Source organism: Podarcis vaucheri (genome assembly GCF_965113315.1).
Source record: "Podarcis vaucheri genome assembly, chromosome: 7".
In the NCBI taxonomy this organism is placed as follows: Eukaryota; Metazoa; Chordata; class Lepidosauria; order Squamata; family Lacertidae; genus Podarcis; species Podarcis vaucheri.
In genome coordinates this window covers 92,952,270-92,971,839 of record NC_138765.1, presented here as the reverse complement: position 1 = coordinate 92,971,839, position 19,570 = coordinate 92,952,270, and the positions used below count along the sequence as shown (strand labels likewise).

Sequence of the window (19,570 nt, the reverse complement as noted above, 5' to 3'; positions counted from 1 at the left end):
TGGGGTGCCACAGGGTTCTGTCTTGGGCCCGGTCTTATTCAACATCTTTATCAACGACTTGGATGATGAACTCAAGGGCATCCTGATCAAATTTGCAGATGACACCAAACTGGGTACCTTGACCCTCAGGATAATCCTCCTGGGGTTACGAGGTTCACGGAGCCTTCGTGAGCCCTCTAGACCTCCGTGTTGCTCGAGACTCCCACGAAGGGCAGGCTCGCTCTCCTTCCTGTGGCTGCGGCGTTCCAGAAGTCTCCCTTTTGACTTTTTTGTATGTGGGGGGTGGGGTAGATGTTTGGTTGGGCTTGGGAATTTGTTTGATTTTGATGGATTTGTAATTTTTACAGTTTTTTGTTTGTATTGTTTTATTTCCTGGGGTTTTTTGTTTTGTTTTGTTTTTGTTTTAAGATTTTATTTTGATCTTAAGGGGAGGGGTCAGGGCTGCCGGGGAGTGGGTCCCAGCCAACAAAATGGCTGGGGCATGTTCCACAGGGGGGGATGCACTGGTCCAGTATATCTGAAGGAGCGTCTCCACCCCCATCGTTCTACCTGGACACTGAGGTCCAGCACCGAGGGCCTTCTGGCGGTTCCCTCACTGCGAGAAGCCAAGTTACAGGGAACCAGGCAGAGGGCCTTCTCGGTAGTGGCGCCCTCCCTGTGGAACGCCCTCCCGCCAGATGTCAAAGAGAACAACAAAAACTACCAGACTTTTAACTCACATATTCCTGGATCTTCTGCAGGAAGGCGGAAAGATCTCGGAGCACCTTCCTTCGGATCCTCCCATTCTTCAACCTTGTGACCACATCCACAAGTCTGTCCTTCAGCTGGTCCTCGTTGTCGCTTTCAGGAGGAAGATCAGCTGGAGAAGCTGTGCTTGGGATGCTGAGGGGAGACAGGAGTAGCACTTTTGTCAAAAGGATTTATTGACTCCCATCCTTCAAAGACCCCAAGCACCACCACCATAGAAATAATGGACGGGGTGTTTTTTTAAAAAAGCAATAGATTATGGGGGAGGGGATTAGCACAGGATTACCTGGGAGGATGATCCTCCCCATCTTCCAGACTGATTTCCGATATCTGTTCTTCCTCAAAATCAACTCCCTGTCCATGAGAAAAGAGAAAAAGAGAAACAGGAACGTCAGAATGTGAAGAATGGATCAGACCCATTCATGTTTTTGTGTTCATCAGGAAAGCCACGACGAGGTAGGTTGGGAAACAAACTGAAAATCTCTATCCTCCATTTCCTTAGAGACCTTATTCATCCTTCTATTCATTTAGAGCATTTGTACCCCTCTCTGAAGCCAAAAAGGCTCCAAGAGAGCCTTCCATAAAATCAAATACAAGAAAGTCCCTAATGCCTAGGCAGCCCTACGGGAGGTCCGGCAGGGATGTCTAGGCTGCGGATAGCAGCCTGCCACCCGGCGGGCGGGGCGCCCTGAAGCAGAGCACCCCTTGCGCCGGGCAGACATCAGCAGGGTGGGGAGCCCTGCAGGAGTTCCCCACAAGGCTCCCCAGGCTGCGGAATCGCTGGGGTTCAGACCAGAATCGCTGCAAAGAGGCTTTCTGGTATTAGGGGTGCGTCAGCAGGCAGCCTCCCCCAAACCTGTGTCCTCCAGATGTTTTGGAGCGCAATTCCTGCCAGCCTCATGCAACAGCTGGTTGGGGAAGCATGGTCCAGGGCAGAGCATCACACAAAAATAGCATATGCTAATGGCTATGTGGATATTTTAAGTTGTTGCTTTAATTTAAATAGAGCTGCAATACTGTAGCAGGGAAGGTTGTGGCTATGGATGAAAGAACTGTCTATGTCATTCTTCTCATTTTTCCAAAATTAAATTCAGCTCTTCCACATTTCTGAAGCAAGTTGCTATTTTTTGTAATTTTAAAAATCCATGAAAATTCTTCAGCATTGCTGTATGGATTTCTGAGTCCCATAGTTTAACTACGTGCTGCACAAAGAACTCCTCTCCTTTGTCTGTCCCAAATCTTCCGACATTCAGCTCCTTTCCTACTATTAGGAGGGCGGGAACTTGCTACTCTCTTATATACCAGACTTTCCATGAGTTCCAGCGTTATGAGAGTTGGGGAGAAACGTTCCTCTACCCACTTTGCGCAAGCAACGTCTTTTGCTTGTATGCTGTTTTCAGAAATATACGGTACTACACCCAATTGCTGACACAGCTTGATTAGCACAACTCAGCAGCACCTGTCATGTTTCACAGCTGTAAGACTGGGTCTCGTTACTTGCCCTGGCCCTTAAAGACATACACAACTTGTCAAGCAATAAGGAACCTTCACATTTTAAAGTGACCATTCAACAGTTTTATCCTATGCCTGTTTCTTTGTCCTCATTTGCTCTAACAATTATCGGTATTTTTAAAAAAAAAAAAATCCTCACTGCTACTTTATTTACGGTATATGCTCTTTCTTTTTTTTTTTTTATCCTGGCCTGTGACCATAATAAAGTTCATACAAGTAGGTCCCAGGCAGTGGCGTAGCGTGGGTTGTCAGCACCCGGGGCAAGGCAAGTAATTTGCGCCCGCTAACCAGTGGATTTGCGCCCCTAACCCTAACCCCAGATGTTGTGCCCGGTGTGGCCGGGCCCCCCCTGCACCCCCCACGCTACGCCACTGCTTTCACCCCTCGAGCTGTTGGTAGAGCCGGGACTAAGAGGCCATCCAAACACCCCAAATCCCATTCACCCACGCAGGACGACGAGCCAGAGTGGGCCCCTCCACCTATAAACTCCCCTCCTAGTGATCTGCAGCGAAGAGGCTTGTAAACCCTTCAATGGAGTCCCGAAACCCCTCAATGAAACATCAGGATTTCTCAAAGAACCATCGCTGACCAATGGGCATCGTCCAAGGTGAGAGGCAGCCAATCCGAAGTCAGGAAGCAGCAGCCCCGTGTCTGGAGCGCGCGATCCGCCAGGAGAGCGCAAGAAACCGAGAGCAGAAAGAGGGGAAGAAGCGCGCTGCAAAATGTAGCAACAGCGGATACAATGCATCCTCCTGTTTCCTTGTTTCTTGCAAGACAGAAACAGAGGGCGATCCAGGGCTCCCCTCCCTCCCCCCTCCCTCAAGCAAAAGGTCCTTTGCCCTTAGGGGGAATCCAGCTTCGCCCCAGGAGGCAGCCCATACCCCAGACAGTAATCCGGATCCTGCCAGAGGAGAAGCGCAGGAAAGCCTCGCGACTGGGAGGAGGCCGGCCTCCGGCGCGGGTGGGGGGGCCCCGTCGGGGCGGGTGGGCGGTCTTGGCGCGCAGGCACTAGAGCGCCTCCAATGGCGCGTTTGGCGGGCTGCGCGCATCCAGACAGCGACCCGAGCCTGGGCGGCGTGGCGCTTGGTGCCGGAGCCTCCGCCGGCAGCGCCCCGTCGGGAGACCCGGCCGGAAGGAGCCTCGAGCCGGCTGTCGGACGCGGTTGAAGCAGCCAGGGCGGCATGGCAGGCGGCGGCGGCTCCTCGGCGACTCCACGCGGCCAGCCCAGCGCGCTGGCCGAGCCCCGCAGGCGAACGCTGCCCGTCGGTGAGGAGGGGCTGCCTGGCGCGCCCTCCGTGGCCCTGACGCGCGGGGACCGCGGCCAGCGCTGAGAGCCGCTGCCAGCTACAGCCTGCGCCCGAGGCTCTTCGGCGACTCCGGAGGCAGCGAGCGCGCCCCCCCCCCAGAAGTTGCGCCCGGTGCGGCTGGCACCCCTGGCACCCCCCACGCTACGCCACTGGTCCCAGGGTTAGGTCCCCTGGCCATGGCAACCTACACTTTCGTGGCTAGGTCTTTGCCACGCCATCCTCTCCTGTTTCCTGCTTGGCAGGGGTTAGGACTCGATGGCCCTTGTGGTCTCTTCCAACTCTTCTAGGATTCTAGGATTCTCCTGTAGTGTCAGAGCGAAGGCTACTACACGCCACCTCTGCCAACGTCCAACACCGTTTGAGAAAACTCCAGCGGTCCCAAGCTCCGTTGCTAGGCAACGCCAGCTGAGAGCATGGAATCCCCGGGCTCAGTGCCAAGGTTCTAGGACAGAGGTCGGCAGCCCGCGGCTCCGGAGCCGCATGCGGCTCTTTTGCACCTTTGCTGCGGCTCTGCAGATCCTCGGGGACCCTGAGCAGAAAAAGCAGAAGCGCCAGAAAGAGGAGGGGGATGGAGCTGGGCAGCCGAGCCGGGCAAAGCAAGGCAGCGGCGGCAGCGGAGCTCGAGAGGCGGCGGCTGCTGGGATGAAGGAGGAGGCGGCGGCGGCAGCCAGAGAAGGGCTGCTGCTGCTGCTGCTGCTGCTTCTGCCGCCGGAGGGAAGTTCTGCCAGGCGGCTTCATGGCTCATAGCTTCCCCCGCCCACCCAGGCCACGCTCTCCTCAGCCCCGCGCGCGAGGCACCTGAGGCGAGGGGGAGAGAGAGCGCGCGCTCGAGATGGCGGGGCGGTATGTGTGTGTGTGTGTGTGTGCAGAGGCGTAGCGTGGGGGGTGCCGGCCGCACCGGGCGCAACATTTGGGGGGGCGCGTTTGGCCGGCCCCCCTCGAGGAAGCGGGAACCTCTCCAAGGCGGGAGAGACCTTCCCCCGCGCCAGCCTTCGGATGGCTGTCCTGAAGACTTGTGGTGGGAGCAGTGGCGTAGCCACTGCCGTTTGGAGAAGGGGCAATGCTCGGATCGGTTCCCTCAAGCCCTGATCTGGGCCCGGAAACGCTGCGACGGCAGATGCCTCCTTGAAATCAGCAGCAGCCCCGGCCCGATTCCCTTCTCCGCGCCCGGGCGTCATTCCCCCGTGCCGCCCGCCCCCCGGCAGGGAAAGTTGTGGCGTGATAATGGGGATCACTATGAAAACCTCTCCCCGCGCCGACGGCTGCCGGCCTCGCAGCACTTGCTGGCCCGCGGCTGCTCTTCTGGGCAGCACGATTTGCTTCCGATCGGGTTCCCTGTAAAACCCCAAGGCGGATCCAGTGGATCGGCGCCTTCTGCAGCGCCGACTCGCCCCGTCGGTTCCTTGGAGCCGCGACTCCGCCCCATCACCCAGTCCAAGGATTCAAGGCTTTTTTTTTGGCGTCCTTTGCTCCCCCGCCGTCTCCTAGCAACCCAAATTGCACCTGCCGTGAAATCTTCTCGTCCGAGATCAGGTGTTCCTGGAAGCTGCTTTCTGCATCCATCCCGTGAGTAACGATGCTGGCACGTGTGAAGGATAAAGAAGGCTCCTAGCGCAGGCTTCCAGACGGGGTGGGAGGGTTCACACTGTCGCCTATGTAACCAGGGTGAGGCTCCCCCTCAAGTAAATAAAAATAACTGAAATTGTAGAAATATTGTGACAGATTTTACTGAGCACTTGTAAAGGTAAAGATAAAGGGACCCCTGACCATTAGGTCCAGTTGTGACCGACTCTGGGGTTGCGGCGCTCATCTCGCTTTATTGGCCGAGGGAGCGGGTGTATAGCTTCCGGGTCATGTGGTCAGCATGACTAAGCCGCTTCCGGCGAACCAGAGCAGCGCACAGAAACGCCGTTTACCTTCCCGCCAGAACGGTACCTATTTATCTACTTGCACTCTGATGTGCTTTCGAACTGCTAGGTTGGCAGGAGCAGGGACCGAGCAACGGGAGCTCACCCCATCATGGGGATTCGAACTGCTGACCTTCTGATCAGCAAGTCCTAGGCTCTGTGCTTTAACCCACAGCGCCACCAGCGTCCCCTGCTGAGCACTTGAGGTCAACAGAAATTTAAAACAACTGTGATTGAGACATTTCATTCCCAAACTGCTAGACCAGTGGTTTTCAGCCAGTGTGCCGTGGCACCCTGGGGTGCCTTGAATGGTGGTCATGGGTGCTGCAGGCAACACTGGTCTCTGTCCCTCCCTCCTTCCTTCCCTCCTCCTCGGATGCCCTCTCCTGTCTCTGCCTCCCAAAGGCTTGCACAGCTGTTTGTTGCAGCAGCCCTGCTGGCTATAAGCTCCACAAGAGAAGGGGGCCTCTGGGAAGCCCCTCTCTTTGGGGCAGGGTTGGGGGGCAGTTCAGAGACCAGGGGCGGCAGCAGTGACTGGCCAGAGGACTCCCAAGGAGAGGGGAGAGGAGAGGGAGCCGAGGGAACAAGCCACAAGGGAGGGGGGGTTGAAAAAGGGTGAGAGCCTGCAGGTAAGGTGTGATCTAACTGGGCTCCTGAGCCCCACAAGCAGTGCTTTTTTTCTGTGGGGACGCAGGGATACGCATACCCTTAAACATTTTGTGAATCTTTGTACTTCTGTCCATTTACAGTGGTACCTCAGGTTAAGTACTTAATTCGTTCCAGAGGTCCGTTCTTAAAACTGTTCTTAATCTGAAGCACCACTTTAGCTAATGGGGCCTCCTGCTGCCGCCGTGCAATATCTGTTCTCATCCTGAAGCAAAGTTCTTAACCCGAGGTACTATTTCTTGGTTAGCAGAGTCTGTAACCTGAAGTGTCTGTAACCCAAGGTACCACTGTACTGTATTTATTTTCCCCAATTTGAACTATAAAATGGTGATTTTCTTGAGTCAAAATGAGACTACCCCTAAACATTTTTTTTAGGAAAAAAGAGCACTGCCCACAGGTGTGCCACAGAAATAATGTAGTTGGCTAAGGGAGCTGTGGACTCAAAAAGGTTGAAAACCTCTGTGCTAGACAGAGCCAAACAGAGGATGATGACTGGCGGTGTCACCAATTGCAGAGGGGGGGGGCTAGGGATTCAGTTGCATAGATCCTAATTCAGATTCCACAAATAAGGTTGGTAAAGATGTAAAAAGAGTTCGCTGGATCATGCCAGAGACCCCTCTAGTCCAGTGTCTTGTTTTCACAGAGGCCAACCAGATGCAGAGCATAGCCTTTGTGGCTAGTAGTCATTGATAGCTTAATAATAATAATAATAATAATAATAATAATAATAATAATAATAATTTATTTATACCCCGCCCATCTGGCCAGGTTTCCTCAACCACTCTGGGCGGCTTCCAACAAAACATTAAAATACAATAGTCCGTTAAACATTAAAAGCTTCCCTAAACAGGGCTGCCTTCAGATGTCTTCTAAAAGTTTGGTGGTAGTTGTTCTCTTTGACATCTGGTGGGAGGGCGTTCCACGGGGCGGGTACCACTACTGAGAAGGCCCCCTGCCTGGTTCCCTGTAACTTGGCTTCTCGCAGCGAGGGAACCACCAGAAGGCCCTCCATTAATTTACCTCCTGTGGGACATGTTCCATAGCTCAGTTGGGCACTGCATGAAGTACAGGACTTTTTTTACCTGTCCTGAATCTTCCGGCAGCTTCACTTGATGTCCAGGAGTTCTGGTGTTATGAGAGACGGAGGTGGGGGGAAATATCCATCCACTTTCCCTGCAAGGCATGCCTTTGTAGACGTCTATCATGCCGCCTCTTATCGGTATGTAAACTAAAACATCCAAAATGCTGCAATCTTTCCTTACAGGGGAGTTACTCCACATCCATGATAATTTTTTATTGCACTTAAAAGCAAAATAAAATTGCACATTTATTTGATATTAAAGCAAATCATAACAATACATTTCACAACGCAGAGTACTAACCACTATACGAAACAAAATCAAAAGTTGCACTAAGGCTTTGTCCAATGCCATAATACCACAGAACAAACAGCCACTCCAATTCTCATTCTGCCATCACTGTCATGTTGGCTCCAATCGGCACCCAGCTACCAATGTTGTTTACTAGACATTTTCAATCATGTCCACAGAAAACTCTGTGACGATGATGGCATTAAATTACCTTGTTCTTCTTCAATAAAAGAGAAAAAGGAGACCAAGTTGTGTCAAACTATCTTTTTACATGATAGTTTTGATTGCCCTTGTTTGTACCTTTTCCAAGTCTGCAAAATCCTGGATTTGAAACTCTTTGCCACAAACTTGCTTACCCAAAAGCAGTAAGGAAAGTGATAGGAAAATTCAGTGGGAAGTGGGATAACCAGTGGCGTAGCGTGGGGGGTGCAGGGGGGGCCGGCCGTACCGGGCGCAACATCTGGGGGTTAGGGGGCGCAAATCCACGGGTTAGGGGGTGCAAATCCACAGGTTAGGGGGCGCAAATTACTTGCCTTGCCCCGGGTGCTGACAACCCACGCTACGCCACTGTGTGTGTGTGTGTGTGTGTGTGTGAGAGAGAGAGAGAGAGAGAGGTGGCGGTGGTGCTTCAGGATCTCCGTGTCGGCGCCCGCCCGCCCGCCGCGCACTTCCCCTGGAGGCCGGGGGGAAAGAGAGCCAAAGAGTGCCACAGAGCCGGAGCGGCAGGGAGACCGAGCAACCCACCGCCTCACCCCCCCCCAGATGCTCCAGATATGGTTTACTTGGGCTCTATGACCAATTTTGACTTGGCTTATGCATGGACTCAAGATAAATGTGTTCCACTTGTTCGTGAAATTACGTTTGAGAATGGAGAGGAATTGACAGAAGAGGGTCTTCCTTTTCTTATACTCTTTCATATGAAAGATGACACAGAAAGTCTAGAGAAGTTCCAGCAGGAAGTTGCACGGCAGTTAATAAGTGAAAAGGGTACGATAAACTTTTTACATGCTGATTGTGACAAGTTCAGACATCCACTCCTCCACATTCAGAAGACTCCAGCAGACTGTCCTGTTATTGCTATTGACAGTTTTAGGCACATGTATGTCTTCCCAGACTTCAGCGATGTGGCTACTCCAGGTAAACTCAAGCAATTTGTACTAGATTTGCACTCTGGGAAACTGCACAGGGAATTTCACCATGGCCCAGATCCAACTGATGTAGCACCTGGTCAGCCACTTCAAGACATAGTAAGCAGCCCACCTGAAAGTTCATTCCAGAAGCTAGCACCCAGTGGACATAGATACACCTTATTGCGGGAAAAAGATGAACTCTGAAAGCTCGAAACCATCTCATAAGCCTTTCAAAACAGCAGCCGTGACTCCTGTGGGGTGGAAATAGGAAACCTATATTTCCATAAATTCTCTGTATTTTTATTTTTAATCTTTTTTTTTTCTTTGCTCCCTGCGGTTTGTAAATACGTTAGTGTCATTTTGGACAGCATCTTTCCAAAATTCTTATTTCATCAAACGGTTAAGTAAAACTTTTTTTAAAATCCAAATGAAGGTGTTGACATGGCCAGCAACATGCTGTTAACTTGCACTATCCCATTAACAGGACTTCTAGGTTTCCTTTGGTGTAATCTGACCGCCTTATCCTTTACTTCCACATGAACATCATTTTGTTAATTTGTTTATTGATGGGCTATTCTGGATACTTGGGAGGGAAATAAATTACAAAAATATCTATGTATTAATTTGTATAATGCCCTCTATGCACATGGTGCTTTGCAAAAAATGGATATGAGAGGTACCATACCCCTCTTTGCTATCTGAAATAGACTCAGGGAAAAGAGAGAGAATGGGGGAAGGGGAAGAATGTGTGGTTATTTACATTTGGCTTGTTTTGCGGCTCCCAGTTTGTTTTTTTCCTTCGGAAACGGGTCCAAGTGGCTCTTTTTGTCTTAAAGGTTGCAGACCCCTGGCCTATCACATCGTTTTCTGACTAATGCCTTTCCTGAAATCCCCACTACTGGAATCCGTGAGCAGAATAATTATTTTGCATGAGTGGCTCTTGTGACCCTGGAGTCTCACAGTGACCAGGACAGTGAATCGAAGGCTCTATCAACTCTGGCCTTTGCCCTGGATGATGGTGATCAAGCGACCCCTGAACTGGAGGGCGGCAGGAAGGAGGCTAGGAGACTCTAGTGTCACATCCACACCATAAAGCTGAAGCACATTAAAAGCACATGGTGGGATTTTTTTCGGGGAAGGCAGGCACTTTGAATGTACACTGTAGATGTGACTTGCTCTCCAGAAATTAGGAGAGATGAATTTGTAGGAGGCAGAGGCTCAAAAGGCCTCAGTTCACTCCCAACTCTTGTAGGAGCAGGTGGATCACTTGGCAGTCTCCATGGTGCCTAGGCAATTGACCTTCCTTGTTGCCCCCGGGCCCAGGGGAATCGAACCAGGCCAAATTCCTTGTGACTATAATCGTTCCCTAGCCTGATGCCCTCCAGGTTTTATGCTGCTGGGGCTGATGTGAGCCGTAGCCCAAAACATCACCATGGTACCAGGTTGGAGAAGATTTTGCAGCAAGAACACACACATGCCATCCCCTCTGCAGATTACAAAAATTAACCTGCAACATCTTTGCAAATCAGATTTGCTGAGTTTGTTGTTTTGTTTTACAGTGCTGCCCCCATGGCAGGAAAACACACCCACCCACCATACTGGAAATAATATTTAGCCAACCTTCCAGCTACTGAAATTTTGACATGTGCACTCTCAGGTCTATTAGCATCACAACCATGAGGGCTAGAAACTAGACCAGGGGTCTGCAACCCTCGGCTCCGGAGCTGCATGTGGCTCTTTTACACCTTTGCTGTGGCTCCGGGATGGATACTAGCGAGGGGAGGAAGCGCATTGTGCGCCCTGACACCCCCCACTGTGGCAGGCGCTGTACTGGCTGTGAGGTCGCATTGGGGGTGGTGCGTGCATTAGTCATGCACCGTCCCGACGTCACCTTCCTGCCCGCCCGCCTGTCCGCTGCATTGTAAGGGGCATGTACGCTGGTCACTGCATTGAAAGGGGGCATGTACGCTGGTCACTATTTTGAAGGGGAGTGAAGAACACACACACACAAAAAGGTAACTTGTTAATTTAACATTAATTTCTATGAGGAGGAGTAATTCTGAGGGGTCAAACAAAGAAATAATAAAAAGTGACAAAAAAGTTATTTTTATAATGACGAGTTTTGCAGCTCCCAGTTTTTTTTCCCCCTTCGGAAACGGGTCCAAGTGGCTCTTTTTGTCTTAAAGGTTGCAGACCCCTGAACTTGACCTTTGTCAGAAAAAAAATGAGTAGCGCTATTATAGTATAAACCAACCGCCGTTTGGAAATGTTATGGTTAGAGAATTGGACTAGGAGCTGGGAGACCTGCTCAGCGATGAAGCTCACCTTTAGCCAGTCACTGCCTCTCAGACCAGCCCACCTCACAGGATTGTTGTGAGGATTGTGTGTGTTGGGGGGAAGAACCAAGCACACCCTATTTGATCTCCTTGGAGAAAAACGTGGGCTTATAGATGCAGCAAATAATAAATATATAGTAATGTAGAGAAATAACTCCTGGCAAATCACTGTGAGCTGAATGAATAGGTATGGGCACACACAACTTGTGAGGTGCAATATATGCGTAAAAAGCATTTGCCGCTGGACAGAAAGGATGTTTCCAAAATACTTGAGAGGAAGAGGCTGGGTCTCTGGGCCTCGCTCCTTTTGCTCGTTTTCCTACCTTTTTATTCCCAGGGCAGCCTAATCCTCTCCTTGGAAAGCAGTTTAGGGTAGGAACTCAAGAGGAAAACCACTCTGTGCCTATTTCAGCTCAGGGCAATCCTGCCCCCCAGTGGGAGACTGGTGTACAATGTACTTTCTTTTTTAAAAAAAAAAAAATTATTAAATTTTCCATTTCAACAATCAAATCACATTAAACATTCCGAATTATACAAATACATATCATATAGTCCAAATATTCTGCCAAATTATAAATTTTTATTGGGACCTCCCATGCTTCATGTTTGGGGGGGGGGGCTCCATCAGGTAGCTGGCACCAACAGAAAGGAAGTTCACCCCCTGCAGCCAGATGTTTATTTCTGTGCCTAAATTGGTGGTGGTGGGGTTTGGGGAGGGGGGCAGAATTTAGGTCACAGCCACTTGCTTCGCACCTGATCTCCAAGGGGTCATTTGCACAGGGGTCTAAGCACAGACATCTAGGTCTCATCCGGGTCCAAGCAGTCCGACTGGAAGAAACAACAATTGATGAGTCCTAAGAGAGACGTGTTGCTGTAATACGTTGTAAACACCCCCCTTTTTTTCTGTGTATGTGGGGAGTCTACCAGATGCCCTGCTACAAGGTAGTACGGGAGGTGATCTCTAAAAAAACCTGGATACATAATACAAAACATAACAAAGATAAAACTAAAAAGTTAGAACATCAACGCCAGTCAAATGCACGGGACAGTCATCCCCATCTCCACCAATAATGTTTTTTTATTTTATTTGTCGCTATCTATCCATTTTATTCGTTCATACAGTTCTATCCCGTGAGCTTAAGCGCAGGGTTCACTGTCCATTTTCTTTTTGCTTTTATTTTTTAATTTTTTTATTTTATTTGCAACAACAACAAAAAGACATATTACACCATAATATCATCAGTCGCGCCTTACATAAAGAATTAATATAAATTCCATAATCCATCAACTGTAATGGTCTCTTCCTTTTAAATCCAACTTCCCATCTACTCCATAAATCTAATTACCATTCTTTGCTGCCAATACATGTTATTGCTATCATCTCAAATCAGTTCGAAATGTATTCTATCATATACCTATTGCTGGTATTATTCAACTGCCGCAACGGATCAGTATTATTAATTTTCAAATATATTTTAAATGCTCCCCATTTTGAAATAAATTCTTTCCTTGGTTTGTTCTTTAATTTTTCAGATAGGCTGTCTAATTCAGCATAGTCAATCCTTTTTTGGACCCAGGTTTGTCCAAGACAAGAGTAGGTTCGCTGTCCATCTTCTATCTTCACAACAACTTGCAGGTTAGCGTGTGAGACGCCAATGGGCCTAAGGTCGCCCCAGTCAGGTTCATGGCTAGGCGGAGGTCTCCCTGTCTTCGCGTGACACTGAACCAGGCTTTGCCAACCTGGAGCTGGTGGATATTGCAGTGCAAAGCCTCTGGAGGGCACCAGGTTGGCAAAGGCTGCCCTGGCCACTGCCCCCCACTCTGCACCATGTGAAACATCCTGTGTGTTTGAGTGTGCACATGTGCAGTCTTGTGCAAATGATACTGTGAGAGGTCCAGAGGATCCCACTTCCATTCAACATGCACACACAGAAGTCCCTTTCGAGTGGCTAAGCAAGACTAACGACTTGGAGAGGTTTAAAAGAGATTTGGACAAATGGGGGGGGGGAGGAGGAGAAGGCTATTGATGGCTACTAGCCATGGTCGCTATGCACAGCGCAACCATCCCGTTCTCACAGTGGCCAGCCCAGGGTGGATTTGATTCACCGTATTTTTCGCTCGATAACACGCACCTGACCATAACACGCACATAGTTTTTAGAGGAGGAAAACAAGAAAGAAAAATTCTGAATGAAACAGTGGATGTATCATTTTTGTGCTTCATGCTGTGGCCACAGACATGTGATTTGATGGTGAGTTTGGGGTGACCCAATGCAAAGATCCTGAGGATCCATGTGGATCCATGCTTTGTAACCACGTTTTTGCACCATTGCAGCCCCAGGCAACAGTGGGTGCGTGATTTTTTTGGTGCAGGCTGTAGCCATGGACATGCTATGTGATCTGATGGTGAATTTGGGGCGACCCAATGCAAAGATCCTGAGGATCCATGTGGATCCCTGCTTTGTAACCATGTTTTAAGTGGGGAGGGAAGGAAAAACACAGAAGGGACAAGGAGCACGAGAGGGGTATGCGGAGAAGCAGCTGGCTAACAATGCAGGAGAGGGGTTTAACGGGTGGGAGGAAAGGAAGGCAAAAGTTTCCCCCCACCCACCCACCCAAGCCTGCCCTCTCTCTCTCTCTCTCTCTCTCTCTCTCCCACCTGCATTTTCCAGCTGCCTGTGATGCTGGATGCATCAGAGCACGGAGAGGAGGAGGAGGTGACTGTCGGCTGCGCTCCTAGCGAAAACAGTGGGCAGTAAGACCCTGAGGCAGAATGCAGGAAAGCAGTAACCTCCTCTCTTTAGCCTTCCCTCCTCCGCGATCTGATTTTTGCCCCTGTACTCGGGCCAATCAGCTCCAGGGACCACAAATTCGCTCAATAACACGCACAGACATTTCCCTTTACTTTTTAGGAGAAAAAATGTGAGTGTTATAGAGAGAAAAATACAGTACATAGATAATTATGAAATTGTGGTGAGGTTTAATGAGTTAACTGTTTATATTTGGACAACTTTTCTGCTGTACTTTATTGGAAGGAGAAAAACAATCATTTCCGTAATACCAATTTCCTTAAAAACCAACTTAGACTGAGTTTCAGCACACATGAAAAACTTAAAACAAATCCTTATTTCCTGATGAATAGCCTTTGGACTACAGTGGTATCTTGTGTTACATACGCTTCAGGTTACATACGCTTCAGGTTACACATTCCACTGAGCCAGAAATAGTGCTTCAGGTTAAGAACTTTGCTTCAGGAAGAGAACAGAAATCGTGCTCCAGCGGCGCAGTGGCAGCAGGAGGCCCCATTAGCTAAAGTGGTGCTTCAGGTTAAGAACAGTTTCAGGTTAAGTACGGACCTCTGGAACGAATTAAGTACTTAACCCGAGGTACCACTGTATAATGTAACTCCAATAGAAAACTGAAATATTTTTTCCTCCAAAAGCATTTTATTATAAAAATCCGATTTAAATAAAATAAAAATATCTGATTTTAAATATATATATATAAAAACCCGCTGCTTTTTATCCACCCTGGGCCAGCCAGATGCCTCAATGGGAGAGCCGCAGGCAGGGTCCCAGCGCAAGAGCCCTCTGCCCCGCTTCGGTTTCCAGCAACTGCGATTCAGAAGCATTCCTGCCTCCGAGCTTGGATGCGGAGCAGCGCCTCGCCCGGACCTTCGAGCCCGGCTGGCAGGAATCCAAGCGGCGCGGCTTTGGGCCAGGCGAGCGGCCTCCCCTGCCGAGCGGCTGCCTGCCTGCCTGGGGCCGTGCAGTGCCGGGCGGCGGGCGCAGGCGGGCGAGCGAGCTCCGCGGAAGCGCGGCGCGCCTTGACCCGGGAAGCAGTGCCCGGGGGCGGGGAGAGGGCCGGGCTGCCGCCGAGGCGACCTTCCCCCAGGCGCGGGGCGAGGCGGCATGGCCGAGGCTCAGCAGCTCCGCGTGCAGGAGGCCATCGACGCCATGGTGCAGGGGCTGGAGCGGGAGAACATCCGGAAGATGCAGGTCGGGCTGCGCTTGGAGCGCACGTGGGGATGCGCCCCGGGAAGGGAACTCGCTCCCTCGGGAGGCAGGCGTGGGCACCAGCCTGGGCTGCAATGGAGCGCTACACGAATTCATGGAGGGGGGGGCTATCGGGGGCTGCTAGCCATGGAGGCTGCGCTGTCTCCCATGGTGGGAGGCAGCGATGTTTCTGAACCCGTTGCTGGAACCGCAGGAGGGGAGGGTGCTCTTGGACTGGATAGGCCCCTTAAATCATCTGCGTTCAGCAATTATGCGATGCATAATGGATACCGTGCTGATTTTAGGTCCCTCCCTGTTGCTCTGCTTGAAAGGGTCAGAGGGCAGCCAGGCAGGGGGCGAGTGGGTGCTCAGCAATCCCCAAGCAACAGCCTTCCAACCTGAGGCCCGCCGGGTGTTTTAAACTACAACTCCCATCAGCCGCCAACAAGTGTGGCTGAACCATTCCAGATGGAAGTTGTAGTCCACATGTTCTGGAGGGCACCAGGTTAGGACAGGCGCCCCAGCAAGAATGGGCCATTATTTGCCACATTTCTGTTAGAATTCCTGCTCCACGGTTGCAGTCATGGGGTTTTAGTCTATCACATGACAGTGTATGTTTTGACTCCACAAAGTGGGACATGACGGAGACAGGATGTTTGAGTTACTGTGTTCCGTGAAGTGGGACTATTGTCCTTTTTTCTTATTGTCTTTGCTGTCTGATGCTAGGGAGAGAGGGAGCCATGTTGCAGTGCTCTGTGTGTGTTTATATGTAAATAAAGTAGATTAGCCAAAATGCTGAGTTGCTGAGGTCTGTTACGCAAGCTGCGAAGACTCTGCAGATCCCTAAGTGTGCCTTTAATTGGTTGGCATCGGTTGCTGTGATGTTCGGGCAGAAGAAAGCTTATGAAGCTCCTGAACGATTGACCAGGAGGGAGGGAACATACCAGTCGGGCATGTGTCTCTGCCAGAGTCCTACTCGAGTGTAGGACGAGGTCCTGACAATTTCAACCCTGCCCTTCCTCCAGAGTAGTTGTGGTGGCACTTCTGAGGTTATCTTACTGACACCCGGCTCTTTCCAGGGAATCATGTTCCGGTGCAGCGCGACCTGCTGTGAGAACAACAAGGCCTCCATGCAGCAAGTGCACCAGTGCATTGAGCGCTGCCATGCGCCCCTGGCTCAGGCACAGGCAGTGGTCACTCAAGAGCTGGAGAGATTTCAGGTGAGGAGAAAAGTGGGGGTGGGTGTAGGTGGGAGACTAGCTGGTCAGTGGTCAGTTGGACTTTGGTCTCAATCTGCCAGACCCTCCAGGGTTGCGCTCTTATCTTTCGAGAGGGCAATGGTCTGGATTGCTCAACCATCTTAAACAAATGCACGTCTTGGGTCACATTTGCAGCATACATTTGCAGCAGTATTGTACCAGTTCAAACAGTCACGGCTTCCCCCGAAGGATTCTGGGATCTGTAGTTTGTTTAAAGTGCTGAGTTGTTAGGACAGGCATAGGCAAACTCGGCCCTCCAGATGTTTTGGGACTACAGTGGTACCTCGGGTTAAGTATTTAATTCGTTCTGGAGGTCCGTTCTTAAGTTCTTAACCTGAAACTGTTCTTAACCTGAAGCACCACTTTAGCTAATGGGGCCTCCCACTGCTGCCATGCGATTTCTGTTCTCATCCTGAAGCAAAGTTCTTAACCCGAGGTACTATTTCTGGGTTAGCGGAGTCTGTAACCTGAAGCGTCTATAACCTGAAGCGTATGTAACCTGAGGTACAACTCCCATGATCCCTAGCTAACAGGACCAGTGATCAGGGATGATGGAAATTGTAGTCCCAAAACATCTGGAGGGCCGAGTTTGGCATGTCCAAAGTCTGTTTTGGAGGCCTAATCCAGCCTGCTGGTTGGTTTAATCTGCCCCCTGTGGCAGCTTATTTCCTGGGGTAAAATCCTAAAAAGAAACCTCAATCCTAAAAAAAGCTCAATGACTTTGGGGTAAAATCAGAAAACAACTTCAGTCCTTAAAAAACAACAACAACAACAGAAAACAGTTAATAACTCTGGTCGGCCCTCACAGCCCTTCACTTCATCAAATCTGGCCTTCTGAAAAAAGTTTGGACACCACTGGATGCCTGTGCTAGGAGAGCCCCTATTCCCCTAGGAGAGCTACAGTTCCCAGAGTTCCCTGAGAAGTGGTCCACCCTGAGAACTGTAGCACTGGGAGGGAGCTAGGATTGTCCCAACAACTCTCAGCACCTTTGACAAACTACAGCACCCAGAATTCGGGGGGGGGGAGGCAGGACTGTTTAAAGTGGTGAATGTAGCCTTGATTTATTCCTGCGTTGCAGGGGGTTGAACTAGATTACCTTTGGAGATACCTTCCAATTCTACAAATCTATTATTATTATTACTACTACTACTATTATTATTATTGCAAATCCAAGAATATCAGTACAGTGGTACCTCGGGTTACATACGCTTCGGGTTACAGACTCCGCTAACCCAGAAATAGTGTTTCAGGTTAAGAACTTTGCTTTAGGATGAGAACAGAAATTGTGCTCCGGCAGCAGCAGGATGCCCCATTAGCTAAAGTGGTGCTTCAGGTTAAGAACAGTATCAGGTTAAGAACAGACCTCCAGAACAAATTAAGTACTTAACCCGAGGTACCACTGTATTTGTATTATTATTATTATTATTATTATTATTATTATTGAAACCATCATTTAAAAGCTCTTTAAGAGTCCTGTTTGAATGGCAGCTTCTAAGTTCTTTTTGTCCACTGATGAAGGCTGTTAATGCAACTTATTCTTAGCCTTGCCCACCTCTGACTTCCATGTTTGTTTATTTTTTGCTACTTATAGGACCGCCTTGCCCGCTGCACGATGCATTGTAATGACCAAGCCAAGGACTCCTTAGATTCAGGGAGCAAAGAGAAGCAGATCAAACTGCAGCTGGACAACTGCGTGACAAAGTGTGTGGACGACCACATGCAGCTCATCCCCAGCATGACCAAAAAGATGAAGGAGAACTTGGCCAGCATTGCCCAGTAAACGCCCTGGGGTGCGGAGGAACGGGAAAGGGAGATAATCAATTAAAATTAAGATGGGCATGATTGCCCTTTCTGGAAACATAGAAAGAAAACATGAGGTGTGTCCAGAGTGACTTTTCTATGGTGTGACTGTATACTTGTGGCCTCCTGAAGGGCTTGAGAATTTAGGGTTTGGTTTGGGAGAAAGGCTGCAGATTGTCAGACGGTGTAAAAGAAAAAACAACACACTCCTTTGGCATCAATGATATGTGTGTGCACAGACCCTTTTGTTGTGGTTCTTCCCCACCTTGTAGCAAAGTTGGGTGTGGGGAGGGGAATCCGGAAGGTGCTACAAAGGTAGCCCCGAAATCTGCTACCTGGTGTCTCAACTGGCTGTGCACCTCTTTCTTAAGCTGCCTTACAAATATAGACACACAGAAGTTCTGTCTCTGTGGTCTCTTCGGAAGGAGATGGTTTGATACTACGTTTTTTGAAATAGCAGTGCTGAAACCAAACTGTCCCCAAATAGGAATTCCCCAAAGCTGAGGGGCTCCTTGTGCCTTCAGCAGAATCTAGTATTAATCCTTCTTCTGGACATTACCACTTCAGACTGCTTGCTCAAAGGCTTCCAGTGTGGAAGAAGAGCAAATTGGAACCATGCATATGGGGAAGCTTGGGAGAAGTGTAGGCTCAGTTTTTCTCACTGAAATACTAGTTTTCAGTGAGCAGGGGAGGTTCTACCGACCCAGTAAGGAAGGGGGCATTTATGACACCTCCCCACCATGCAAAATGCAGCCTGTAAAGCAAACCACTTGGATTTTGCTGATTAAATCAGAAATGTGGCTTTCAATGGATTTTTAAACACCTCTGTGTGTTTTTTGTTTTGTTTTGGTGGGCATTGGAATGACACAGCAACGTGTTTTTTTTTGTTTTGTTTTTATTGGGCACTCCTCACTCTGAAAGTCAGCCCCAAACTAAACACTTATAAAACTTGATTCTCAAATTAAAACCTTGTATTGTTTCTCAGTTTCATTTGAAGTCTAGGCATGAATGCTTGAGCCATTTCCCAAGTTCATTTCAGCCGGGGGGAAATCCTTCGTTGGCCACAAAGCACCCACAGTCCTTCAACTCCCTCCTCTCCTTCCCTGCTCAAAGACCTTCCGCAATTGTGAGGAACATTTTCCCAGTGGAACCTACTGTGGGATCCCCACCCAAGCAAAATAATTATTCCATCCTTTTTTTTCATTGGCAGCTATTGACCTGTGTGCTGTAGAAGCAGAGAATGTATTGTGGTAAGGCAGGGGCAGCTAGCGTGGTACCCTTTGGATGTTGTTGGACTACAGTTCCCATTAGCCCCAGCCGAAAGGGTGATGGGAGTTGTAGACCAAAACATCTGAAAGGCAGGCTGCCCCTGTACACTCCTGTGAGATGTTACAATAAGGCATCTAGCAGACAAAGTTGTCCCTGGGAGGAAGTTCTCATAGCTGCTTTTGCTATCTTGTAATATTTAAAATAACTTCAGATATATGACTTTAAAGGTATATCATGGTAAAGAGGAGGTAAGGTTAGGGGCCAACAGCTTT

At 49.6% G+C, this 19,570-nt stretch overlaps 1 protein-coding gene and 1 pseudogene across 2 annotated transcripts; both read left to right on the top strand.

Annotated features, from left to right (window-relative positions):
* The first annotated feature begins 7,342 nt into the window (after positions 1 to 7,342).
* Positions 7,343 to 9,261, top strand: LOC309538271 (endoplasmic reticulum resident protein 44 pseudogene; annotated as a pseudogene). Its single transcript has 2 exons — positions 7,343 to 7,358; positions 8,272 to 9,261. The product of its transcript is annotated as an endoplasmic reticulum resident protein 44 pseudogene (transcript).
* A 5,551-nt stretch (positions 9,262 to 14,812) lies between these two features.
* On the top strand, positions 14,813 to 18,841 carry LOC309536453 (protein FAM136A-like). Its single transcript, XM_082230701.1, has 3 exons — positions 14,813 to 14,972; positions 16,049 to 16,189; positions 17,821 to 18,841. The coding sequence occupies exons 1-3, from the start codon at positions 14,886 to 14,888 to the stop codon at positions 18,007 to 18,009; spliced, it is 417 nt and encodes a 138-aa protein (XP_082086827.1). The 5' UTR covers positions 14,813 to 14,885; the 3' UTR covers positions 18,010 to 18,841.
* Positions 18,842 to 19,570: the final 729 nt, after the last annotated feature.

What these genes read in the sequence shown, in the direction of transcription:
- LOC309536453 (XM_082230701.1), top strand. Translation starts at nt 14,886, where the DNA reads ATGGCCGAGGCTCAGCAGCTCCGCGTGCAGGAGGCCATCGACGCCATG. An exon ending in AGAACATCCGGAAGATGCAG is followed by an intron (nt 14,973 to 16,048) that starts GTCGGGCTGCGC and finishes GGCTCTTTCCAG; the next exon opens with GGAATCATGTTCCGGTGCAG. An exon ending in AAGAGCTGGAGAGATTTCAG is followed by an intron (nt 16,190 to 17,820) that starts GTGAGGAGAAAA and finishes TGCTACTTATAG; the next exon opens with GACCGCCTTGCCCGCTGCAC.